At 51.2% G+C, this 26,456-nt stretch overlaps 1 protein-coding gene and 3 long non-coding RNA genes across 9 annotated transcripts in view; 3 read left to right on the top strand and 1 right to left on the bottom strand.

Moving 5' to 3' along the window:
* The window catches only part of LOC309641080, a 349,060-nt gene that overhangs the window by 36,900 nt on the left and 285,704 nt on the right, over window positions 1-26,456 (top strand). The window lies entirely within an intron of this gene.
* LOC309641093 overlaps window positions 1-26,456 on the top strand; it is a 299,958-nt gene that overhangs the window by 20,830 nt on the left and 252,672 nt on the right. The window lies entirely within an intron of this gene.
* On the bottom strand, window positions 580-26,456 carry A4GALT (alpha 1,4-galactosyltransferase (P1PK blood group)). Of its 6 annotated transcripts, XM_082420672.1 has the most exons (6): window positions 26,317-26,433; window positions 18,923-19,012; window positions 18,593-18,627; window positions 12,427-12,587; window positions 3,870-4,011; window positions 580-2,455 (listed from the first exon to the last, which is right to left on the bottom strand). In XM_082420672.1, the coding sequence occupies exon 6, from the start codon at window positions 2,410-2,412 to the stop codon at window positions 1,348-1,350; it is 1,065 nt and encodes a 354-aa protein (XP_082276798.1). In that variant the 5' UTR covers window positions 2,413-2,455; window positions 3,870-4,011; window positions 12,427-12,587; window positions 18,593-18,627; window positions 18,923-19,012; window positions 26,317-26,433; the 3' UTR covers window positions 580-1,347. The 6 variants fall into 6 exon arrangements, with proteins under 6 accessions (XP_082276798.1, XP_082276800.1, XP_082276802.1 ...); XM_082420674.1 differs by lacking the exons at window positions 12,427-12,587; window positions 18,923-19,012 and adding an exon at window positions 21,229-21,566 and having other exon boundaries at window positions 26,317-26,435; XM_082420676.1 differs by lacking the exon at window positions 3,870-4,011 and having other exon boundaries at window positions 26,317-26,434.
* LOC309641091 lies at window positions 12,537-16,515 on the top strand. Its single transcript, XR_014252521.1, has 2 exons — window positions 12,537-12,626; window positions 16,041-16,515. It is a non-coding gene; the product is annotated as an uncharacterized lncRNA (long non-coding RNA).

The following is a 26,456-nucleotide window of genomic DNA, read 5'->3' as shown; positions in this document are numbered from 1 at the left end:
ACAGGGAGGGCTTCTCCAGCCCGGCGGAACGCCCAGCTCACAGGCAGCTTCCGTCCTCAACACAAACCAGCTGGGGCCTCACCCTGCAAGGAGCAGATTTTCCTCTGCCCATCCCTGGGGCTGCCGGCACGGTACTTCTGTCTCTCCTAGGTTCTCTGCCAGACAGCCAGGGTGAGGCAGGAGAGATCCCACAGGCCTCACACCACCCTCCCTGGGCCTCCCCTAAGCTTGGAGGTACACGCCCCCAGTCTGGTGGTGGGCTCCGTATTTGGCTCAGTTTAGAACAGATTCAGGCTCATTATGGGGTGGGGGCGGGCATGGGGCCTGACTGAGGCTGTCTGTGAGCCTTGAAAAGGGAGGTGGGAAGCAGGCTTCTCCCATTCCCCACCGCAGTCGCTCTCCGGCACCGGGGCCGTGAGCCTGCCCAGCGGCCAGGCCCCCGGGCCCCCCTGACCTAGGCAGGCTGCGTGACCTCACCGTCCCCACCACCACCACCGCCAGCCCCAGCTGCCTCCTCAGCTGCAGGGTGAGGCCAACAGTGCGAATGAATGTATATCATCAAGCAAAAAGCACTAAATATTGTATTTATTATTCTCACTTTTATTGTGTTTATTGCGGGTAGGGTAAGGGGTGTTTCCTTTAAAAGGCTTTTCCTGAGCCACAAGAACTCCAGGGCCCCTGCCCGTGAGTGGGCAGCTGGCACGTGTCACTCCTGCAACATTTCTGGAAAGAAGGATGAGGTGGGCAGGCAGGCCCTCCCCCAAAGAGCTCCCCAGGCCAGCTCTGCCGGCCTCGGCCCCCCTGAAAAAGAAACCCAAACCCCAAAAGCACCCCACCCCTTGGGCTCACGAAGCTGGGTGTGCACCCCGGCTACCCCACAAGCGGCCTCCTCTCCCTCCTTCCTACCCCCTTTCCTTGGGCTTCTCCGTGCCCCCCTCATGGGCACTTCAGCCCCAGCCTGCCTGCTTCCCGCGCTGCCCTGGAAGACGCTTTCATACTTGCCAGGCTTGCCTGTTGTCTACGAGACCCCAGATGCTTACCCGGTGCACTCCAGCTGATTCTGGCTGGGCACCCTTCCCCCACCACTGGTCGCCTCTGCCCTGTGACAGTGCACTGGCCTAGGGGGTAGGGGCGACCAGGCCCACCAGCCTCCCGCTAGCTTGAAGGGAGCAGGTCCCGGGGCCCGCAGCACGCCTTCCGGTAGCAGCTCTTGGGCCGACAGTTCCCCGCCCTCCCCGCTGCCTCTGCCCCAGATCCCGGGCTGCAGCAGCTCAGGTCTCCCCAGGAAGGGTGGCCGATCCCTTTCTTTCAGGACGCCGGGGGCACGGAGGGAGCCAGCCAGGCCCCTCACAAGTAAAGCTTCATGGCCTTGTGCGTCGTGGGGCAGTAGCGGGCGTGGAGCTGGGCCAGCAGTGCCCTGGACGTGGCCTTGAAGTGCGTGCCCTGGCTCTTCTTGTTCCACACGTGGACAGCGTAGGTGGCGTTGAGCAGCCGGGACAGCTCCTCGGGGCTGACGTCTTCGAAGTACTTCTTCCAGTTCTGCCAGGGGATGGGGTAGAAGGCCTCGTAGGGCAGGGTGGTGACGCCGCGGCAGGCGTGGCTCTCGCCCAGGCTGCGGATGGAGCACCACTTCTTGAAGACCCGCGTGAGCAGCTGCGGGCCCTGGTGGCCCCAGATCCAGCCGTTGTAGTGGGCCACGAAGTCGCGCATGCACAGCGCCATGAACTCGTGGTGGCGCTCGAAGGCCAGGAAGGCGCCGTTGAGGACATAGCGGGACTGGGTGCCCAGCGCGTTGGTCAGGTTCCCCAGGCTCTTGAGGACGATGAAGTCCGTGTCCAGGTAGATGCCTCCGAACTTCCACATGAGTGCAATCCTGGAGGCATCGGAGAGCACGGGCAGCACGTAGGGCTCCCACCGCCGCTGCAGGGCCGCGTACCAGGCTGCCAGGGGCGTGTCCCGAAACAGCTCCTGCAGGTCCAGCGGGAGCATCTGGACGTTGGGGAAGCAGCCCAGAAGCGAGAGGCCCAGGTGCCGGGGCAGGGAGGCGTTCCCGCCGGGCAGCCCCTTCATCAGGACCGCCACCCGGGACTCAGGCTGGGCCCTGGCTGCTGACTCCACTGAGCACATGAACAGGAAGTTGGGGTCCGTCCGGTCGGAGGTCTCCAGGAAGAAGATGTTGCCGGGAGGTGGGGTGCCGGAGGGCGGTGTGTGGGGGACCAAGCGCGGGCAGGGTATGTCAGCAGGCAGGTTAGAGAACTGCCCTTGGCCCCCGGGCTCTCCCACAATGTGCCAGTAGACCATGACGGAGACCAAAAACGTGAACTTGAAGCCGATGATGAACAGGGTGCAGACCCGCTGCCTCGGGGCACCCCGGAGCAGCCGCAGCAGGCAGTCGGGGGGCCTGGACGTCATCTCCCCAGGTGATATCAGGAGCCTCCAGCAGAAACTGGCTGGTCTGTAAGAGACGAGCACCGCATTCGGGCAGGCTGCTGGCATCCCTGACCCAAGAAAGACACTTCTTACAAACATCAGCCACAGCCGACGCCGGCTTCCAGAGCCCACGGGCCTGCCGGGTGGTCAGAGCCCCGTCTCCGTCCTCATCTGTAAAATGGGGGCAGCGGGCCATGGACTGAGACCTGAGCAGGGTCCCTTTCACTCTGTGACATACCTGTGAGCTCCCCAAGGGCTGGGCCAGCACCACCTACGACGTGCGGCCAACATGGGCCCAGGGCAGGGTCTGGCCTCTCTGCCTGGCAAGGCCTGTCCCCTTTGAACCACGAGGCTGGTAACCTATGATCTGAGGCCCAATGCATGCACCTCTCGGTCCCATTCAGTTCCACCAGCCGTGCCTGGAGCTGGTCCAAGAGGAAGAACTGCCAGTAGCCACAGGGACTTTTAGCAGGAGGCCTGGGGCTCTGGGGGGCCCGGGTGCTGGCAGCCAAGCTCACTCCGGAGCAGGACGGGCGGACTCTATGCACGTGGGCATGCTGGCCGGGTCCCGAAGCCCTTGGTCAAGACATGACGGGGTCTCCTGGGCCCCTGGCTTCCCCAGCCCCTGCCTGGAGGGAAAGCGACAGGGAGGTTGTGCTATATATAGTCTGTGACTTGACTAGTACTGTTGCCCTTGGACTCTCATTCTCTCCTGATGCCCAGGCTGCTGCTGGCCAGCAGCAGGAACATTCTTGGGTGCCTTGCAGGAGGTTGGGAGGAACAAGAGAGGCCTGCGGTGGGACTGTGTGAATGCCTGGGACATGAGGGGCCCCAGGTCTGCCTGAACCAGCAGCAAGACGGTAATACTGGAGCAAGGGTTATATTCATTCATTCAGTGAATACTGCCTGTCCTCCACGCACATGTCAGGCAACCTTCTCAGCATTTCACACATACTAACTCTTTAAACACTCGCAGCCACCCTGTGGTGAGGAAACTGAGGCACGGAAGTCTGGTAACTCATGCAGATTCCTCTGGCCAGCAAGTGGCAGGGCGGGGTCTGAACCCAGGCCACCTGGCTCCAAAGTCTGTGTTCTCTCCACTGCGCCATCCTGCCTGGCACACAGAGCTTGCAACCATGAATGTGCCTGGCACTTGGGGACTTGGTACACACTGACCAGGACAGTGCTCACTATTAAGAGAGTCCTGGCCACCATTTACTGTAACCCCAGGGGACAGCTGCATAGTTTCCCCTTTAAGGCCAGGAAGCCTGGGTGCAAAGCGGTGGGGGACTGGGTGTAGCCTGGGGCCAAGGGGGGCCGGTGTCAACCCCTCCCAGGACAGAGGGGCCTTGTGGCCTGAGGGTGGTGCCAGGAGCCCGTGACTTGCTCCCCAAGGCTGAGGCAGGGAACCGTGACCACGTCATGGACTGGAAACTGACCAGCCTGGCCGGCCCATGGTGGCGAGGTGGGGATCCAGGCAGCCTGGCAGGCCTCCTGGAGACACGCCCTGGCTCAGCAGCCAACCTCCTCTGCCAACAAGAACTCGGTCCTTCCACACGCTCTCCATGCCCGCAAATCCATCTGCAAAAGATGGCGAGAGACAGAGTGAGGCCAGGCAGGCTGGGCCTGCGGCTCCTTTGTTCATTGATTCCTCCAATCTCTGGGCCCCTCGGCCCCTTAGGGAACATGCTTGTGAGAAGAGACGAGTTAGGTGCAGCCCTGCCCTGGAGGAGCACTCAGCCTAAGGGGAGACCATTTGGAGAGAGACAAGGACAGTAAACTAGATGATGGCTGAATGGAGCAAAGGGGCCAGCAGAGCGGGAGAAGGTGGATTCCTGGGGGAGGTGACACTTGATGAGAAGGGAATTAGCCAGATGGGCCTCCATGAGCGCTGTGGGGGCCTGCACACCTCTCTCCCCAGGACCCGGCTCAGTGCCTGGGACACAGTAGCCACACAGGAAACGGACTCTCTGTCTGATTCACTCAGCAGCCAGAGGACCGCTTTAAAAACACAAGTCCAGCCAGGTTGCTTCTCTGCTCAGACCCTGAGTGATGGGGGAGGCCCAGTCCACGAGGGGCTGCGTGTCCCCATATCCTGACCTCACACACCCACTTCTCTCCCCATCACCGCCTGGCCTCCTTGCTCTTTCTCAAACCCATCCCCCCACGCTGCTGTCCCAGGGCCTCCGCACCTGCCGTTCCCTCTGCTTGGAACGCTCTTCCTGCAGGTGTTCACACGGCTCATTCTTTCACCTTCCTTTGGTCTTCACTCAACAATCATCTTCCCACAGGCCCTCCCCAGCCCCTCCAAGACTCCAACTCCCCCACCACTTCATAGCCTCCCCCTTTAGTTTATTCTCCCTAGTACTTATGCTAACATACTGTACGTTTTTGTACTTGTTTGTTTGGGTTATTTATTTGGAACATAACCCTATGAGGACAGGTATTTTTTTTGTGTTTGGTGTGCTTGGTTTAGCCTCCAGAATAGTGCCTGGGTCTTGGTATGCAGTAAATAAATATTGAGTGAGTGAGTGTCTCAGCGTGTGGACCAAGTGAGTGAATGAAGGAGCAAACCAATGAGTGAGCGGAGCTACGAGTGATCAGTGAATTAATGAATGAACAGATGAATGAGTTAGCGAATCAGCGAGTCACGAAATGAGCCAGTGAGCATGTGAGTGAGGAAACTGCGGGTCACGGGGAGGGTGAGCTGCCTGGGATCCCCCAGCCAGGGTCGTGAGTGGCAGAGCCATGATGTAAACCGAGAACCCTGTGTTCCCCTGGCCCTGGTTTTCCCCTGCAGGGAGAGAGGCTATTTCGGTCCTGAGTATTTTTAATCCACTATGAACCACACAGACAGGCAGATGGAGCGAGGCCGTGGTTGCCTGGGGGCCCGCAGCGCTGGAGTGACCTGGCGCTGCCACGGTGTGTGGGGAGTAGGAGCCCGTCAGGGAGGCGGGAGCCCTGGCCGGCCGTGGTCGAGGGGGACAGACACCAGTAGCACCGTATTTGGTGCTGGAGCCCAAGACCCAGGAATAGAAACTGTGTACGGGGCTAAGTTGGCCGCAGCCCAATACCCGTGTGACCTCAGGCCCAAAGCATCCTCCCGGTCCCCTAGATGGGCCTCCCAGCTGCAGCCCAAGTCCCGGCCTTTGTCAGTGGAGCCTGGCATGTTCCTGCCACCTCCTGTCTCCCTGCCCACCACTTCTAGCCCTGCACTGGGGAGATATTCCCAGTTAGCACAGAACTGTGGTCACGTCTCTGCTCTAAGTCCTTCTGTGGCTCCCTGTCATCAAGATCCCCTGTGATCCATCTCAGGTTGGAAGTAAGGGCGTGGCTGGTGGAGACAGAGGGCTAAAGGTCTGACCAGAGAGAGCCCTGTTGACCTGGCCCTCGGCACCAGCTCTGTGGACCCCACTTTGGGAGCACTGGCCTCGGGGGCCAGGCTCAAGCGCCTAGAAAAGGCTCCCGTACTGGGCACTCATCACCCCTTCATGGCCTGCACCCACCTCTGCCCCACAGCAGGGGCGCTCCACCCCTGACCCTCGCTGGGCTCCTGTGTCCAGCCCAGGGCAGGAGAAAAGGGTTATAAGTCACGTGTAGCTGGGGTTCCCAGGGGAGATGGAGTGGCTGTCTGCTGGTTTTGCTTGCCCAGCATCCAGTCCCACTTCTTTTTTTTCTTTTTTTTAAGTTTTTTTTTTGATGTGGACCATTTTTAAAGTCTTTACTGAATTTGTTACAATATTGCTTCTGTTTTATGTTTTGGTTTTTTGGCCGGGAGGCATGTGGGATCTTAGCTCCCCGACCAGGGATCGAACCCGCACTCCCTGCATTGGAAGGCAAAGTCTTAACCACTGGACAGCCTCATTCCCACTTCTGATAACAGCACTCCAATTTCCTTTGGGGAACCACCCCTGCCCCACAGATTCCACTCCCAACTCTGGGGTGGCCCCGTGATTCAGGTCTGGCTACTGCCCGTGTCGTGTTCCTCCAGCCACAGTGACTGGCCCCACTCTCTACCTTCATAGCTTAGAAGGTGCCATGGATGCTGGTGACCTGCTCACCGGGAGAGGACATGCACAGGACCAAGCGAACACAAGACAGAAGCCCTCTGGCACTTACCGGGTTTAGGAGCCACGAACTATCCCAAACTAGAGACAACCTGCCCAACCTCTCATGCTAGAGGGGGTGAAATTGAGGCTCAGATATGCTCAGACCCACACAGAATCACAGCTGAGGCAGGACCAGAACTCAGCTCTCACACCAGCACACGTGCAACTAGATATCAGGGTGGTGAATTCTCCATTGTTTCCCTCCCACGGGCCCTGGGGGATGGGAACCAGCTCTGGATGTGGCCTCAGGGGATGCAGGCAACTGCCAGTCTTCTTCTTCTGGGACAGGTCACTTAATGCCAGGGGCCTCAGTTTCCTCACCCGTGGAAGGGGAGCGCAGTGACTGCCCTAGGTACTGCGTGCATTTCTACCTGCACTTGGACCTTGCTGGCTCTGCTGTTGGTTGCGGGGCGGGGTGCGGTTTGGAAACCAAAGCCTGTGGGCAGATATGCATAGGAAGGGCAGAGGAGGCACTGCCAGAGGGTCTTTCTCTTCCTGGAGACCCACAGGACTGAGGAGATAGCAGCTGATGGGACCCTGTCCTCTGAAATGCAGGGCGGACCACAACCTGAGAGGAAAGGAGAGTCTCAAAGCAAATGATCACACCTTCTGAAGATTTCTCCAATCAGTCAATCAATCAGCAATCAATCAATGCCCTAACCCCACTCCGTCTCTTCCTCTCTTCCTGCTTTCTGTCCCTGGTCTCTCTCTTCCTCTCCCTGCTGCCCCTCCAGGTCTGTCTGTCTGTCTGTCTGTCCGTCTCTCCCTCCATCTCTCTCCCTCTCAGCCAACCCTGGGATGCCTTTTTTTGGTCCCTGATCCCACGACACCACATCGGGGGCAGGGTCACAATGGAAAGACACAGAGAGAGACAGGGGCCAGAGACCAGGTTGACAGGACCGAAAGGACCTGGAGGGGCAGCTGCCTCTTCCCTCGCCCCAAATAAGCTGCTCCCCGAGGGAGGGACATGAAGGCCCCAGCTGGCACCTGTGCCCCATGCCAAGCAGAAGAAACCAGGATTAATTATGTACTGGGAGGTTTGGGGCTGGGGACCCAGGGGGGATGCAGTGGGTGACAGAGAAGACAGGGGAGTCTGCTGCATCCTTCTGCTTGATGAGGAAGCATCTCATGGGGTCAGGAGGCCCTGGCCCGGCTTTAACTTTAGTGTGTTTCTCAGTTCAGCCTGACCACCAGTGAGGGGTGCAGCTCTTATTCCAGCTAATCCCAGCCCCCGCTCCCCTGTTTAACTTTCAGAAAATTTAGGTGACTTGTCCAAGGGGCCATAGCTAGTGGCACTGGGGCTGGAGCCAGCTTCCAGGTCTGCCCAACCCTGCTGAATTTGCTGTGTGACCTTAGGCAAATCACTTCCCCTTTCTGGAGAACAAAGCTAACCAAACATTCTAACTGTGGGGACACAGGGCATGTGCTGATCAACTTCCTTGATAAGTTAACATTTTGATAACCCGAGGCTATACACTGAGGTATCCAGGGGAAGGTCACCAGGCCAGGAAATGGAGCATAGAATTCAAACCCAGGTCCCTCCTGACAGCTTCTGTTCTGCCACTAAGTGGCTATGTGACCTTGGGCCTGTGCCTGCCCCATATCCTTTTCATCCACAAAACTGAGTGGGGTGGGCTCTTCGGTCTTAGAACTCAGACCCTCCTGGGTGTGAAAAATCAATACTTAGAGCTTCCAAACCCTACTTGAAGGGTCTGCTGTCCTGTCTACCCCCGCTCTTTCAGGGCATAAATAAATGATTTCTGCTCAAGAATTAAAAGTGACAGTTACTAGACGTCAGTGATCCTTGTAAAAGTGGCTGTTTTCAGAGCAGAGGTTATAAAATGTTCCCCCTCCAAAGCCTGTAAGGTATTCCAAAGCCAGAAATCAAGCAGGCAATGACTTGCTCTTTGGGGGATATTACAAACAGAAAAATAAGAGAGGCGGAGACCTCTTTTTCCAATAGGAATAAGGCAGATTCTTAGTTCTGAATCTTTCGTCTTCTACTGATGTCAGACAGAGCAACAGGGCAAAGAAAAAATAAAACACAAGCTACAGCATTAGGGAAATCAGGAGCAGGAAAACCCCCTAAACTCCAAGTTACATGTAAGTGTGGCACAAAGCACCTGAGGCCAGCAGATACAGCAGTGAGCGGGGGGCGGGGGGAGGGAAAGAATGGGGTGCAGGGGGCGCCCAGTAGTGCAAGATTGCAGAAATCACCACTTCTAAAAGGAAGATGGGAACTTCCCTGGTGGCCCAGTGGCTAAGAATCCGAGCTCCCAATGCAGGGGGCCCGGGTTCGATCCCTAGTCAGGGAACTAGATCCCACATGCCTCAGCTAAGGATCCCGTGTGCTGCAACTAAGACCCGGCTCAGCCAAATAAGTAGATAAATAAATAAATAAACAAAAGGGAGATTAATAAGACAGGAGCTGGGGGCTTAATGAACCAGGGGGGTTCAAGATTGGAGGCAGTGGCCTCATTTTATAAAATAATGGCAGTTTTATTTTATTTTTTTATTTTATTATTTTTTTTGGCCATATCATGCTGCATGTGGCATCTTAGTTCCCAGATCAGGGATCAAACCCGTGCCCCCTGCAGTGGAAGTACAGAGTCTTAACCACTGGACCGCCAGGGAAGTTCCCGGCAGTAGCCTCTTGAATCGGGTTGGGTACTGAGAGGCAACAGAAGAGTGGATGCAGACAAAGGCCATATTTTAAAGGAACAATCCATTCATGTAAAAACAGAGGAGGGGGCTTCCCTGGTGGCGCAGTGGTTGAGAATCTGCCTGCCAATGCAGGGGACACGGGTTCGAGCCCTGGTCTGGGAAGATCCCACATGCCGCGGAGCAACTAAGCCCGTGAGCCACAGCTGCTGAGCCTGCGCGTCTGGAGCCTGTGCTCCGCAACAAGAGAGGCCGCGATAGTGAGAGGCCCGCGCACCGCGATGAAGAGTGGCCCCCGCTCACTGCAACTAGAGAAAGCCCTCGCATAGAAACGAAGACCCAACACAGCCAAAAATAAATAAATAAATAAATTTATATATATATTAAAAAAAAACAGAGGAGGGAGTCTTTCAGCAGAGAAATCTAGAGAACAATCCTGGCCTCCCTCCCAATTTCCACCAAAACCTCCTGTTAGTTGCTGGTCCAGGAAAATTCAACTAATTCAAATAGAGAGAAAAAAAAATTGTTAAAGGCATAAACACAACATCCATACAAATATGCTACGTGAGTGAAGAGGGAAAGGAACACTGATGTTCCCTCATGTATAAAGAAGATTCACTATAAAAATATTGCCACAAAACAAAAACTCTAATCCAAAATTGCAGCATGAATTTAAAACAGTCAAAATAAAAACCTTGAGAAAGAGTAATTCCAGCTTGAAGAAAGACCAGAAAGCAGAAATACAAGAACTGGAGAAGAAATGGACAGAAAGAGTGATGGCAAGATATGAGGATGGGGACTTCCCTGGTGGCACAGTGGTTGAGAATCCGCCTGCCAATGCAGGGGACACGGGTTCAAGCCCTGGTCCTGGAAGATCCCACATGCCACGGAGCAACTAAGCCCGTGCGCCACAATTACTGAGCCCTCGTGCCCCAACTACTGAAGCTCACGCGCCTACAGCCCGTGCTCCACAACAAGAGAAGCCACCTCAATGAGAAGCCCACGCACTGCAACGAAGAGTAGCCCCCGCTCGCCGCAGGTAGAGAAAGCCTGCGCACAGCAACGAAGACCCAACGCAGCCCAAAAAAATAAATAAGCAAATAAAAATTTAAAAAAAGATATGAGGATGATAGGTGAGCACTGATAGACATGCTACATAAATAGTTGCATGTGTGCAGCAAATTCAAGTTTTGCTTTTTTGGAATGTCCTAGAATTTCTTTTCCTTTTAATATTTTCTACCCACAGTTGGTTGAATCTGTGAACGTGGAACCCACAGATACGGAGGGCTGAGGGTACAGCCAAGCTGTTCTTTAATACAAAGGTTAGAGGGACTTCCCTGGTGGCGCAGTGGTTAAGACTCCACACTCCCAATGCAGGGGGGCCGGGTTCCATCCCTGGTCAGGGGACTAGATCCCACATGCATGCCTCAACTAAGAGTTCGCATGCCACAACTAAGGAGCCAGTGAGCCGCAACTAAGGAACCCACCTGCTGCAACTAAGACCCGGCGCAACCAACAGCCACTATGGAGAACAGTATGGACGTTCTTTAAAAAACTAAAAATAGAACTACCATATGACCTAGCAATCCCACTACTAGGCGTATACCCTGAGAAAACCATAATTCAGAAAGAGTCATATACCACAGTGTTCATTGCAGCACTATTTACAATAGCCAGGACATGGAAGCAACCTAAGTGTCCATCGACAGATGAATGGATAAAGATGTGGCACGTATATACAATGGAATATTACTCAGCCATAAAAAGAAACAAAATTGAGTTATTTATAGTGAGGTGGATGGACCTAGAGTCTGTCATACAGAGTGAAGTAAGTCAGAAAGAGAAAAACAAATACCATATGCTAACACATATATATGGAATCTAAAAAAAAAAATGGTTCTGAAGAACCTAGGGGCAGGACAGGAATAAAGACACAGACGTAGAGAATGGACTTGAGGACACGGGGAGGGAGAAGGGTAAGCTGGGATGAAGTAAGGGAGTAACATTGAAATATATACACTACCAAAGGTAAAAAAAATAGCTAGTGGGAAGCAGCTGCATAGCACAGGGAGATCAGCTTGGTGCTTTGTGACCACCTAGAGGGGTGGGATAAAAAGGGTGGAAGGGAGACGCAAGAGGGAGGGAATACGGGGATATATGTATGCATATAGCTGATTCACTTTGTTATACAGCAGACACTAACAGAACATTGTAAAGCAATTATACTCCAATAAAGATGTTAAACAAATAGTAAAATAAAATAAAGGTTACACACTAATAGTTTCAAAATATAAGGACTTAGGCAATAATGTATTATGAGGAAAACTGAGGAATAAGCACAGCCAACCAAATGGTGATTGGAATAACTTTAGTAACAGGACTGAATATATTTAACTTCAGCTCCCCGCTCCCCCACCCGCCTCCAAAAAAGAGATGGTAGGAATAAGGATGACATAATGGAATGACAATGTTATCTAGTCAGGCCATGTAAAAATGATACAACTAAAAAAATTGGTAGGGCAGGCAGAAAGAAGGTAGAAAGTAGAACAAGCTCAGTGGTTGCCTTATCTTTAACTGCTAGGGGTAAAAGCTAAAGTAGTAAAAGTTTAAGCATATTTAAAGTACAAAGGTGATAGTAAGAAGGATAATACTACCCAATTTTATTGCATCTAATAAGATACATCATTATGTCATATAACACTAAGAAATTAAAATGCTGCCAACTAAGCAATGTTACTTTGCTTTCTTATTATGTAGAATTTTTCTTTTGCAAGAATGTTTTAGTCAGATTTTTTAGCGTTTATTTTTTTCTTTTTTGGCTGCACCGCACAGCATGTGGGATCCTAGTTCCCCGACCAGGGATCAAACCCTCACCCCCTGCATCCCTGCATTGGAAGGGCAGAGTCTTAACCACTGGACCACCAGGGAAGTCCCTTAGTCAGATTTTTAAATCACCTATCACACCTGTGCACACATAAGAAGGAAAATAAGTGAAATAAATTTAGTAGGGTGTTCCTGACACTTCACCACACGTAAAACCTGAATCTTCTGAATGACTTCAACTCAGTGTCACTGATGTCTGTGTTTTCCTACATGGTACCATCAAGTCCAGTTTACACAATGGACTTGAGCATCTGAGGATTTTGGCAGCTGTGGGGGTCCTAGAACCAATTCCCTGCTCGGATACCAAGGGATAACCATATATTAATCTTTGGCTCACACTTACCATCAAGCGTGGGTGACACAGCACCTCTTAAAAGAGTGCTTCACTCTTGTCTCCAGAATTTTCTTCTGAGCTGTGGACACCCCTTTAGGTTGTCCTGTCACTGCATGTGCAGGAAGTGGCAACTATCATGAACACCACCTGACTGAGAGCTTCCAGAGGCACTGGGATGGAAACAATATATGCCTTACTCACTCAATACAGTATCAGCTGAAACACGGTAGTGACAAGAGAAAGGAGAGGATGAAGAAACAAGTTAAATTTAATGTTGTTCATAGAAGACAAATAATAGATACTATCTAAAGAAAGAAGGAACTAAGAGGTTATTTTTTTCATTTATTTATCTCTTGGCTGCATCGGGTCTTAGTTGCAGCATGTGGGATCTTTTGTTCCGGCAGGCAGGCTCTTTGCAACACGCGGGCTTCTCTCTAGTTGTGGCACGTGGGCTCCAGAGCATGTGAGCTCCGTAGTTGTGGCACGTGGGCTCTCTAGTTGTGGTATGCAGGCTCCATAGTTGCGGTGCACGGGCTTAGTTGCCCCGCGGCACGTGGGATCCCTGACCATGGATTGAACCCACGTCCCCTTCATTGGAAGGCGGATTCTCAACCACTGGACCACCAGGGAAGTCCCTAAGAGTATTGTATAAAGGATAAATATCAATGTAGCCACTAGAACAAAAATACAAGCTTTCCTAAATATCAGACTATTTTTTTTAAATTTATTTTATTTATTTATTTATTTATTTTTGGCTGTGTTGGGTCTTCGTTGCTGCGCGCGGACTTTCTCTAGTTGCGGTGAGCGGGAGCTATTCTTCGTTGCGGTGCGCGGGCTTCTCATTGCAGTAGCTTCTCTTATTGTGGAGCACGGGCTCTAGGCGCGTGGGCTTCAGTAGTTGCTGCACACGGGCTCAGTAGTTGTGGCTCACGGGTTCTAGAGCACAGGCTCAGTAGTTGTGGCACACGAGCTTAGTTGCTCCGCGGCATGTGGGATCTTCCCGGACCAGGGATCGAACCCGTGTCCCCTGCGTTGGCAGGCGGATTCTCAACCACTGCACCACCGGGGAAGCCCAGACTATTTTTTTTTAAATCAAAGAAAACAGACCACACAGTCAAAGAATAAAGAATATAGCCCTCCCACATGCACAAAGACACATACATACATATGCACATAGCACGAGAGAAAAGATAACAGACATCAGTCATATCAATAAATATAAATAGATTTAACTCACTTATCTTTACAAAGAAAAAGATTTTTAGTTTAGATCTCAAGCAAAACCAAACTCTATCCTGTACTTGAGAGACAAACATCAAAAAACGTGATTTAGAAGGTTAAAAGTAAAAGAATGAGCAAAGGTTTAAAGACACATACAAACAAAAACAAAGCTGGGGCTATAATTTTAGTATCTGACAATGGGAGTTAAAGCCAAACATCACCAAATGAGACAAAGAAGCGTCATTTATAATGCTAAGTGGTATAATTCACAATGCACCAAAAACACTGCAGCAATTTTCAGGAAGAAGAAACTACAGGGATATCAGAATAACTAGACTGAAACACACTAATAACAGACTTTAATTCACCTCTCTCAGCCCAAGAAACACAAATAAGAATTCAGAAGACCTACAAAATAATCAGAAGGTACTACTCTGTATCAAACTCTCAATTCACTTTCTTTTCAAGAGCTGATGGAACATTTGTGAAAATTGAAAACCTCAGCAACACCCATAAACATAAAAAATGCAGACATTTTATAATCACAAGGCAGTATGACTAGAAATTAATTTAAAAGTCAGGAAATTAAAAAAAAAAACCCTCTCTTGGACAATTCTTGAGTCAAAACGGAAAATACAAACTGAACTTATAGGATTTCTAGAAAACAACCATAATCAAAATATCATGAATCTGAATCTATATGATACAGCTGCAGAAATAATCAAAAGAATATTTACAGGGCTTCTCTGGTGGCGCAGTGGTTGAGAATCTGCCTGCCAATGCAGGGGACACGGGTTCGAGCCTTGGTCTGGGAAGATCCCACATGCCGCGGAGCAACTAGGCCCGTGAGCCACAACTACTGAGCCTGCGCGTCTGGAGCCTGTGCTCCGCAACACGACAGGCCGCGATAGTGAGAGGCCCGCGCACCGCAATGAAGAGTGGCCCCCGCTTGCCCCAACTAGAGAAAGCCCTCGCACAGAAACGAAGACCCAACACAGCCAAAAATAAATTAATTAATTAATTAATTAAAAGAAAAAAAAGAATATTTACAGCCTCCAATACATGTGACAAGTAAAACAGGACAGTTTAAAAGAAAGAAAGAAAGCACCAGGCTAAAAATGTTAGAAAAAGAACCACAAAATAAACAGAAAGAATAAGGAAAGAAAGATTACAGTAGAAAAAGTTAGGAAGCAGATAAGCAGTAGGACTAAGAAATAGGGCCAAAAACTGGCTCTTTGGAAAAAATTCAATAAAATATATAAATCACCATTAACCTAATCAAGGAAAACAGAAAGTGAAGGGGATGAGGAGAGAGAACCCAATGCAAACCAAGACATGCCAAATGGGAAAATAACCAAAGAAGCAGAGGAAAACTTCTTTTTAAATCATAAGATAGTACTTTGCAAATAAAATTTAAAACTGGAAAAAAATAATTTCTAGACAAATGTAATAAATCAAGCCTGTTCCTGGAACAGACAGGCCAACTTTCACATAAGAAACAGAATTATACAAGATCATTAAGAAACAAAAGCAACAGGGCAAGACATTTTTAGAGAGGAATTTTACAAACTTAAATAACAGAAAATTCCAATGCTTTTAAAAGTGTTAAATAGCAAAATATATGAAGGAACACTTAAAAAAAATTTTAAGTGTAACATAGACACCAAAACCTCACAAAGATTGCACAAGATACCCTACTGACCGATATTGCTTATGAATATTATTGTAAAAATCCTAAGACAAGCAAATAGAATTCAGCAGCACATCAAAAGAATGAAACATCAAAACCAAGTGCGGGGGCTTCCCTGGTGGTGCAGCGGTTAAGAATCCGCCTGCCAGCGCAGGGAACATGGGTTGGAGCCCTGGCCTGGGAAGATCCCACATTCCGTGGAGCAACTAAGCCTGTGCGCCACAACTACTGAGCCTGCGCTCTAGAGCCCGCAAGCCACTGCTACTGAGCCCACGTGCTGCAACTACCAAAGCCCATGTGCCTAGAGCCCGTGCTCTGAAACAAGAGAAGCCACTGCAATGAGAAGCCCGCACACTACAACGACGAGTAGCCCACGCTCGCCGCAACTAGAGAAAGCCAGTGCACAGCAACGAAGACCCAACACAGCCAAAAATAAATAAAATAAATAAATTTATAAAAACAAAACCAAACGAAGTGGGGTTTATTCTTGGAATGCAAGGGTGGTTCAATATTAGGATATCATTAATATTATTCATCCTATTCCATAGATCTAGGGAGAAAAAAACATACTGTCTTCCCCAGAAATGCTAAAAAAATTTGATAAGATTTCCAACACTCTTTCTGGATAAATTAGGAATCAATGGATACTTCCTTAACAAAATTATATATATCACCATCAAAGCCAAGAGCCAGCTTCATAGGGGAGTATGAGTACTCAGCTTCACACATGAGGGAACTCCTGCTGAAGACAGGAGAAAAACAAAGGTGCCGGGCTTCCCTGGTGGCGCAGTGGTTGAGAATCTGCCTGCCAATACAGGGGACACGGGTTCGAGCCCTGGTCTGGGAGGATCCCACATGCCGCGGAGCAACTGGGCCCGTGAGCCACAACTACTGAGCCTGCGCGTCTGGAGCCTGTGCTCCACAACAAGAGAGGCCGCGACAGTGAGAGGCCCGCGCACCGTGATGAAGAGTGGCCCCCGCTCGCTGCAACTGGAGAAAGCCCTCGCACAGCAACGAAGACCCAGCACAGCCAAAAATAAATAAATAAAATTAAAAAAAAAACAAAAAACAAAAAAAAACAAAGGTGCCCAGAACCTCACGGGCGCTGGAGGTTTTCATCAAAGCAATTTGACAAGAGAAAGAAATTAGAGCTATAAAAACTGAATAGGATAAAAAACAAAAAACAAACCTGAAAAGAAAAAGTTGAAACAGTTATTATTTTCATACGATACTGCTGTATACCTGGAAAAGTCAAGAGAAACTATTGAAAAACTACTACTAATAAAAGAATACTGTAAGGTGGTGGGAGACACACACACACACACAAGCAGACAGAAGCAGAAGATACAATGAAAGAAAAGATTCCCACCTACAGCCACCACAATACTTAGGGTTAAACTTAACAAAAGATGTTCAAAATTTACGTGAGCAAAATTTTAAAGCTGCTGACAACACAAAATAAAGTTGAACAAGTGGAAAGTTGCACTATGTTTTTGGATAGAAGATTCAGCTTCATAAAAATGTCGATTTTCTCTAAGCCAATTTATAAATTGCACGCGATTCTGGAATTCAACAAATTGATTCTAAAGTTCATCTAGAAAAATAAACAAGCAAGACCTACAGGAAAACTCTGAGGAGGAGGAACACATGAGGAAGGACTGGCCTTTTAGGAGAGATATTAAACACAAAGTACCAATAATTAAAACAACCTAGTCTTAGCATATGAACAGACAGGGCAATGAAACAAAAGAAATCACAGAACTATTGGATTGGCCAAAAAGTTCGTTCAGATTTTCCATAAGATGTTACAGAAAACCCCGAGTGAAATTTTGGCCGTCCCAATAATATGGTACTTGCATATCCAGTAAAGGCAGTGTTTCCAAACAGTAAAGCAAAAATGGATCTCTTAATACAGGTGTTGGGCAAGCAGAGAAGCCACTAGGGAAAAAGAACCAGATGAATTCATACCTCAGAATGTGCCCTAGGATAAACCCCAAATACAAAATAATAAATGTTTCGAGGGGCTTCCCTGGTGGCGCAGTGGTTGAGAATCCGCCTGCCAATGCAGGGGACACGGGTTCGAGCCCTGGTCTGGGAAGATCCCACATACCGCGGAGCAACTAGGCCCGTGAGCCACAACTACTGAGCCTGCGCGTCTGGAGCCTGTGCTCCGCAACAAGAGAGGTTGCGATAGTGAGAGGTCCGCGCACCGCGATGAAGAGTGGCCCCCACTTGCCGCAGCTAGAGGAAGCCCTCGCAAAGAAACGAAGACCCAACACAGCCAAAAAAATATATAAAAAATAAATAATAAATAAATTAAAATAAAATAAAATAAAATAAATGTTTCGAACAAAACATGGGTGAATTCCTTTATAACCTTAGAGTTGGAAAGGTTTTCTTAATTATGTGTGAAATCCAGAAGCCATAAAAAAAAAAAAAAGAATAAACTTGACTCGAAAAAAAAAAAAACTTCCCACAATCTTTCGCCAAATACCAAGAAAGTCGAAAATACAAGTGACAACTTGGGAATGACTTTTGTGTCCCTGAGATCCCAGAAGTCTAATTTTTCTAAGTTATAAAGAGATCCTACAAATCAAGGAGAAAAAAACCCAACAATCCAAAAGAAAATGGGCCAAGGACAGTTCACACACACACACAAACACACACACACACACAAAATGATGCTTAAACAGGTAAGCAAGACGGGGGAGCTTTTTGTAAGTAAGAGAAATGCAAGTCAGAACACCCAGCATCTCTCACCTGTCAGATATGCATGAATCCAAACCTTTGACAACACATTTTTCTGGCAAGGCTGTGAGGAAACAGGCCCCCCCGCACAGTGCTGGTAGGCAAGCCAAATGGCCCTGCTTCAGGGGCGGAGGGCAAGTGAACAACATCTATCAAAATTATACATACACGTGGGACTTCCCTGGTGGCGCAGTGGTTAAGAATCTGCCTGCCAATGCAGGGGACATGGGTTTGAGCCCTGGTCCAGGAAGATCCCACATGCCGCGGAGCAACTAAGCCCGTGCGCCACAACTACTGAGCCTGTGCTCTAGAGCCCGCGTGCTGCAACTACTGAAGCCCACGCGCCTAGAGCCCATGCTCCGCAACAAGAGAAGCCACCGCAATGAGAGGCCAACACACCACAACGAAGAGTAGCCCCTGCTCGCTGCAACTAGAGAAAGCCCGCGTGCAGCAACGAAGACCCAACACAGCCAAAAATAAATAAAATTTAAAAAACAAAATTACACATACACATACCCTTTCGCCACACCATCCCAGTCTGTGAATTTATCCTACAGATAAGTGATATTTGTATTGGTCACAGGTTTGTTTGCAACTGCAAACGCTTAGAAACAACCCAAGGTCTTTCTTGAAGGGACTGATTAAATACTCAGTGACACCAATACCATGAAAAACAGTGTCTGCTCCCAGAGGGCAGGGACCAAGGCCACTTCTACTCATTAGTCTGGTCCCACATGGCCAGCACAGACCCTAGCACATAATAGGTACTTAATACATATTTTTTGAAAGAATGAGTAAATGATCCCTAAACTGCCCAGAAAGCCAGGATCAAATGAGGTAACCAACCTAGGGGAGTGCCATCTGCAAACTGTAAACCATGAGCGGGTGCAGATTACAACTGTTGGAAAGTGTAATTGGTACGTTCTGCCTCTCCATCTGAGGGTACAAAATAAGGTCAGAGGCTGTGTCCCTTAATATTGAAGTACCTGAGTACTCACCTGTCCCAGGAGAGAAAAGGTGACCTTCCCAGCTCAGCATGGCTAGTATACAGGGGAGGGGGAGTAGGGTTTGCCTCAGGTATGCCTGCCTCCAAGTCTCAGACCTCCTCTCTTCCCCGAGGCCATCCCTCCCTCCCAGGGTCACTGCAGCTCTGCAGTGAAGCCTGGGCTGAAGGCCAGGCTGCCTGGGGCCAGCTTCTCATGAGCAGGATGGAGTCACTTTCTGCTCAGTTCCGGGAGCTATAAGTCACCATGAATCTGGACACCCACACATTTGCTCTCAGGGAAACTGGGCTGGGAGGACTGGGGGCTGGGGTGCCACTTTATGAAGAATGGTTAGGGATGGCCTCTCTGAAAAGCTGACATTTGTGCAGAGACCAGAAGGAAGCGAGGCACACGCTGTATGGATATCTGGGGAAAGCGTGTCCAGGGAGGAAAATCAGTGAGTGCAAAGGCCCCGAGGCACGTGTGCCGGAGGTGCTGCCAGAGTAGCAAGGTGGGAGGATGAGGGCACCAGGAGAGGAGGCCAGAAGGACAAGGGGACACTGGGCCATGGGGGGGCCTTGAGGGTCACTGGGAGGACTTGACAGCTGATTGGGAGGGGCTGCCATTGGGAGATTTTGAGGAGGAAAGGGTTATAGTGTGACTCATGTCTTTTTTTTTTTTTTTTGGCAGCACCCTGCGGCTTGTGGGATCCTAGCTCCCTGACCAGGGATTGAACCCAGGCCCTCGGCAGTGAGAGCGTGGAGTCCTAACCACTGGACCGCCAGGGAATTCCTTAGTGTGACTTATGTCTTAAAGAAATCTTTAAGATCTGGCTGCTTTTTAAGACTAAACCCCAGGGGACATACAGCAACAAGAAAGCAGTTATGGGGCTATTGAGATAATCCAGGGGAGAGGGAGCTGTAGACAGGAAAGGAGGGGGAGAGCTTCTCTGAACAGATTTCCCCCATGCCTCTCCCTGCCCCTTCAGCGCCGCGGCCACAGCCCAGCTCAGCTCTCCCCGTCTCTCTGTCTCTGTCGGGGGACCCACTACCCCAGCCTCCTCCCTGGCTTCCTGCCTCAGCCCCGAGAAGGTCTACAGATCTCACAATGCTGAGGCCTTGCGGGCACTTCCCCTCAGCGCTGCCCTTCTCCAGGCCCACGACCTCCAGACCAGCCAAGCTGACATCTGCCATTTTGCTCAAACCATCAGGCTCTGGGAATTCCAGGCTTCTGCAACATGCTCTTTCCTCTTCCCAAAATGTCCCTCCAAGCTCCCCTGCCCAGGAACTACCGGAGCATAAGAGGTAGGAAGTTTGCCACCTGCCAAGAACACGCCGCTTGTCAGGCACCCTACCAAGCACCGCTCGTCCTGTGTTTTCATGTCCACCACAGTGGCCCCTTTTACAAACGACAAAACTAAGGTGCAGAGGAAAGGGGCTACCCGGCTAGTAAAGGTGGGAGGCAGGATTTGCACCCACCCAGGAGTGTCTGCACCCCAGTCTCAGGCCTTCCTTCCTCGGTCTCTCCCGACCTAGGTGAGTAGAGCCGCCACCTCCAGGAAGCTACCTGGATTTTGGCACAGCTCTCACTGTGGCCCATGGGCTGGGTCCCCAGTGCTGCCCACACCAGCAACAGTAGGAGCTCGTGGCTACCTTCCAAAGGAGCATGTGTGTAAGCAGCACTCACCGCAAACCCTGTGCTTCACCCACAGCCTAGACCACCGGCAGACCTTCAGCGCCCACGGGTACGTCCTCTGGGGAGGGGCCAGGGTGAATTTGGCCTTGGAGTTTACTGGGATCAGAGGAAAGTCGGCAACGAGCCAGACGCGGCCCACCCTGCCGAAGACTATAAATGACATTAAATTAGGGAGGGCCTGGCGCATAGCAGACGCGCCATAAATGCATGACGACTGACTGAGTGGTGAGGGATACAGCAGAGCCATCCGGATACCCTCAATGCCTTTGAAAATGATGGTAAAACCTTGAAAGGAAAACCAACTCCTCTCTATTGCTCAACTTGGGAATTCCAAGTTTCTGAAACATGCTCTTCCCTCTTCCCAGAATGTCCCTCCACCTTCCCCTACCCGGCAACCTCCTAACCCCATCATAGGTAAGATGAGGGCCAATTGCCAAGAATCCACCACAATTGCTGTCCCGGTTCTCTTCATACCTTTGGGTACTGCCTCTGTATTTCCACAGCACGCATGCACAGACACTTCGCCGACGGTGGGATCACAGCCGGTGGGGCTCCCAGTCTTTCTAGAGTGTGTGTGTGCGTGTGTGCATGTGTGCGTGTGTGCGTGTGTGTGTGCGCGCGCGCGCATGCGCACACGCACACATGGTGGAGGTGCAGGGGAGGTCCAGTCACCACCCTGCAGTGACACCTCCTGCTTTGCTCTTTATCTTGAAGACTTGAGGTGAGGGCACATGACATGTCAGCATTTTGGTAATACCCTTTCTAGTCCTTTTCTGACGCCTCCACTCACACAGAGCAGTGTTTACACAGAGCTGTGGACAGGAGACGCACAAAAAGTGATCCTATTACACCCACCGTTTTACACCTTGTTTTATTTTTCACTTAAAAATATGCGGGGCCCCTGTCTTCTAAAACTAGATGGTGGTGGTAGTTACATAACCAGACCCACTTCTTAAAACTCATCGAACTGTACGCATGCAATGGTATGTAAATTCTACCTGAATAAAACTGTTTGGAAATATATGCTATGCCTTCCCATTATGTCAGTAAACACAGCTCCATGCCCTAACGTTCCAGGGCTACACTGTATCTCATCATCTGTATCCCATCTTGACTACTTTGACTCCTGGAAATGTGGCTTCTATCTTTTTGCTTTTCTAGACAACACTGTGGTGAGTTTCTTAGCACTTACATATTTGAACACATCCTTAATTACTTCTATAGGACTGGTTCCTAGAAATGAGCTGCTTGGGTCAAAGGAAATGTCATTTAAGGTTTTAGATACAGATCATTCACTTGTCTCCGGAAGGGTTTTAAAAAGTCCAAGTTCTCTCCGGTGTCAGGGCGTGCTCGCCTTCCTATCCTCTCACTGCAGGAAGGGATGGGCGTGGCTGAGTTAACATTTATTAAAAGCTCCCTGTCAGGCATGGAGCTATGTGGTTTAATAATAACAAGAGTGTATATTTCCTGAGGGCTTACCATGCACAGCCAATGGTCAAAGCGGTTTTCCTTGAGTAACTCGTTTAATCCTCCCAATAGCTGCGTGAGGCAGGTCCTCTTATTATCAACTAGTTTGAGTTGGAAATGAGGCACAGCTGGGATTCAAACACCTTCTGCCAGGTGAAAGGAGCCAAGTTCACCTGGGACTGCACCACGGCCAGGGGCTCAGATCTCACTGTGGTAAAGAGGCGCTTGAGTCTGAGTCTCAGTTCCCTCATCTGTAAAATGGGGCTGACAGCACAGGATGGCTGAGAGGGTTTAAAAAAGATCAGGTAACAAAGTGTCTGGCACCTAGAGGGGGCTCAGTTCATGGAAGCCTGCCCTCAACTCAGGCGATTGCCTTGGAGGCCCCTGGGGAGAAGCAATTGAAGACTTCAGACAACTGGGAGGGGAGGGGTGCCTCTCTGGGCTCTGTATCTGTATCTGGGACAATGGCTTCTGTGCTTTCAAATCAAGCCTGCTCACAGAATGTAAAGATCTCTTTTCCCATTTTCTCATGTTCACCCAGCAACTCAGACTTTGCACAGGTGTGACATCCAGAAGGCTGTGTGCTCCTGCTGGTCTTGGCTCCTGCTGGGTGAGAGCATGGGCACAGGGGAGACTGTGCAGGCACCCACAAGGAAGGGAAGGGGAAGGGGCCCTCCTAGTCCTGTGGCCAGCCCTGTGGAGCTGGAAGCTCCTGGACTCACTGGGGTCTTTCCAGAGAGAAGAGACAAACAGAGGTAGACAGGGGAGGAAGGGACGCTCACTCACCAAGCACCAGACAGAGTAAGATGGGTACCGCTTCCCGATATCTACTAGAGATGGAGGCTCGGAGAGGAAAGCGATTCTCAAGGGCATGTGGTTAGTGCAGGGAGAGCCTTCTTTGAACCCAGCCCTGCCATTCATCAGCTGACTGACCCTAAGCAAGGCACTTCCCCTCCCTCTGGAGTTTGTCAGTGGGGGTGATAACACCTGCTACCTCCCAGGGAAGCAGGGAGGACTCAAGGGAATGAGGCGGGCAAACAGCAACAGGGAGCTGGGGACCTCGGGTGCAGAACCCTCTCTCCACTGATGCTTTTTTTACCTCCTTCTCTAGGAAGATCAAAGACGATTCATAAGATGTCCTCCCAGCCCCCTCCCTCACACCTCCTGTCCTCATCAGCTCAGAAGATCCCTCTGGACCAGTTCCAGACCCCTCCCACCTCCTGCATCCTCTGGGACCTCATTCTACCGACCTGCCCCTCCTTCTCCAGGGGCTGCAGCCACTCCCTCTTCTGGCTCTTTCCCATCAGTTTATAAGTGCAGCCAAGTCTACCTTACTGAAAAGCACACACACAGATAAAGTAAAATAAAAAGTAAAAACGTGCTGCTCAAATACACACACCATCAGCAGCAAAAATAGAAGCCGAATGATAACCTGGGAGATCTTTGCCGCAGAGACCAGACAAGGCGCAAATATCTCATTGATGAACTCAAACAAACGATTAAGAAACACACAAAGATCCTAGGCGTTCATGCTCCTTGACCCAGTAATTTCACTTCCAGGAAATAACAAGAAATGCACACTCATAGCCCAAGCAAGTAGGCAATGGTACACTCCCTTTGGAGAGCCTGCTGGTTCTGGGTATAACCATTCTAGAGGTTCATATACAGTGACTACCAAGTAATTCCCTTTCCAGAAAAAAATCTGGCAATGTATAAATTTATGTATGAACTCAATGTAACATCTAAAAGAGCCAAATATTTAAAAAACCCCAACAAAACCTAAATGTCAAATGAGATCCATTAACTAAATAAGATGTAACAATATCTAAGCACTGAAAAATATAAAAAATAATTTGAGAAAGGTGAGGAATTTAAAATGTTTGTATAAACAAGACACTCAAATATGTACCAATGTGTTTTTTAAAAAGTCTGGCAAAAAGGGCAACTTTTAACAATAGTTATCTCCAAGTGATGTGAATGTGGGATTTTTTCCCTACTTCTTTCAGTTAATTCATTCAAGCAAAATGTAGTGAATGCCTACTATGTGTCAGGCTGGGCACTGGGCTTCGGGCAAGCTTCCTCCCTCCAGGAGCTTCCAATCTGGAGAGAAGGGGTTAGGCAACGAAATGTAGATCAATCAACGGGAGTTGAGGGCACACCTAAGAGGTACCTGGCTGGAAGGAAGTGCATTCCAGAGAGCACTGCCTGAGCAGAGCTTGGGTAGCCAGGTCAAAGGTGGAGCCATCCCCTCTACCCACCTGGAGGTGCAGCAGCTGCGGGGTGGGGGAGTCGTGGTGGGGAAGAGCCGTTTTCACACGTCAAGCTTCCCTTTTCTCATCCAACCCTTCTTCTGGTCTTGTTAAAAATGTACCCGGCAGCCACCTTGTCTCACTCTGCCCTGGTACCTACTCAGACCCGAGGGGACCTGCATCCCCTGCTGCCCCGGGTCCTTGAAGATCTGGACCACCACGGCCGCGTGGGTTTGGGAGCTGCTGGCTGGGGCTGATTAGGTAATGTGGTGAGTCACAACTTTATGATGTTCCAGGTAAGTCACCTTGAAAGATTCTGCCAACCCTGCACACACTGGGGACCTGGGACCCTTGCACACACCAGGAGCAAGTCCACTAGCCTAGGCAGCTATAGGGCTTCGATGGGTACAGGGAAGCAAAACACATTTTACAGAGTTTCCACTTCGGTGTTTGTCCTCTGATATCTATCGCATGACCCTAGCAGACAAGGAGGGACAGGCCCCAGAGGCACTAGAAACATGTTTGGGAGGAAAATGAACAACTGAGAGGGTTCCATCTCGACCCTCCTTTTCTTTTTTTCCCGTTTTTATTCGGGCCTGATCTGGGGACTCCCCTAGGGGATGTGGCTGTGGGCACTGAGGGGACAGTCCCCCCAGCCTGGGCCCTGCTTTGTCACCCTGAGCAGGATGGCTCCTCCTTCATTGGGAGGAGGTAACAAAGGGGAAGTCCTTGGACAGCTGGAGTGGAGGCAGCGGGTGGGGGGTAGCGCCAGAGAGGGAGCATAGCAGGTGCTCCCGGGTGTTTGTTGAAGGAGGGCACAGATCGATTTCAGAGACCCCAAGGGGCCTCCACAGAGCAGTCAATCACTCAGCATTTGGGGGAGACCAAAAGGGTGTCCTTCTGAGAGAGGGGTGGCTTTTAACCCTCTCAGAGCTAGAGGCTCAGCTGAGTCTGACGAGGAGGAGGGAACCTCTACCCGCAGGTGTCAGATGTGGAAACTGAGACCAGGGGACTCCCCTAGCGCGAAGGGGCGTGGCCTCTGCGACTGCACCTCCGAGCCAGAGCCTCTCCCAAGCACACCGCCGCTCCCGCCGGGACTCAGGGTTTCCCATCTGGAGGAGAGGGAGGGAGAGAAGCACTCCCGAAAGAGGGAGTGGTCTAAGGACCCGGATCCTTGAGAGCGAGCGCTTAGGCCCGGCTTTCGCCGCTTCCCGGATCCGACCCAGGCCGTCCCTCCATCTGGAGAGCCCTCTCCCCTTGCCGGCCGGCCAAAGCCTCAGCATCCCTAAAGGCCCGGGGGGACGCCTCGCATCCCCCGCCGTCTCCCTCCAGCCGGCCGCTCCCCACCCCTCTCCCCAGCGGCGCCCCCTCCCGGGCCAGGGGCGAGCGCAGCGAGCGGTGAGGCCTCCCGGGGCGATTCCGTGCCCCCAGACAGAGCGGCGCGACTCGCCCAAGGACGCAGCGCGGGCCGGCGGAGCCCGCACTCGGACCCGGGCTTCTCGCCCCCGCGGGACCCCGGCCCGGGCGGCGCTGCCCGGAGGGCTCCCGGGCGGGGTGCGTCCTCCCTCCGCGGGCCGGGCTCCTGGCCCAGCCGCCGCGCTCAACTTGGGGCGCAGCTGGGGTGGAGGCGGCGGCCGGGGGACCAGGGCGCCCAGTCGGTGCGCACACAAGGGTCCCTCCGGGACAGGTGGCCCGGGCGGGCGGCGGCCGAGCCCTCCCCACCCCTCCGCAGCCCCTGTCCCTTCCCCTTCCTTCTTGGAGCGCTCCTCCCCACCGGTGCGCGGGGAGCCCCCAGGTCAGCGTCCCGGAGCCCGCCCAGCTGCACCCTCCGCAGAGCCCCTCATACCTCCGGCTCCCGCGGCTCCGGGAGGCGGCCAACTGGGCCCAGCGGGCCGGGCGGGCCGGCAGGAGGTCGGCGAGGCGGTGGGAAGGTAGTGCCCCGAGCCCGGCAGGCGGGAGCACCGCCCCTCAGGCCCGGGGCGTGGT

The sequence above is a fragment of the Balaenoptera physalus genome (genome assembly GCF_965194825.1).
Source record: "Balaenoptera physalus genome assembly, chromosome: 13".
Taxonomy (NCBI): domain Eukaryota; kingdom Metazoa; phylum Chordata; class Mammalia; order Artiodactyla; family Balaenopteridae; genus Balaenoptera; species Balaenoptera physalus.
This window is presented reverse-complemented; position numbering and strand designations above follow the sequence as displayed.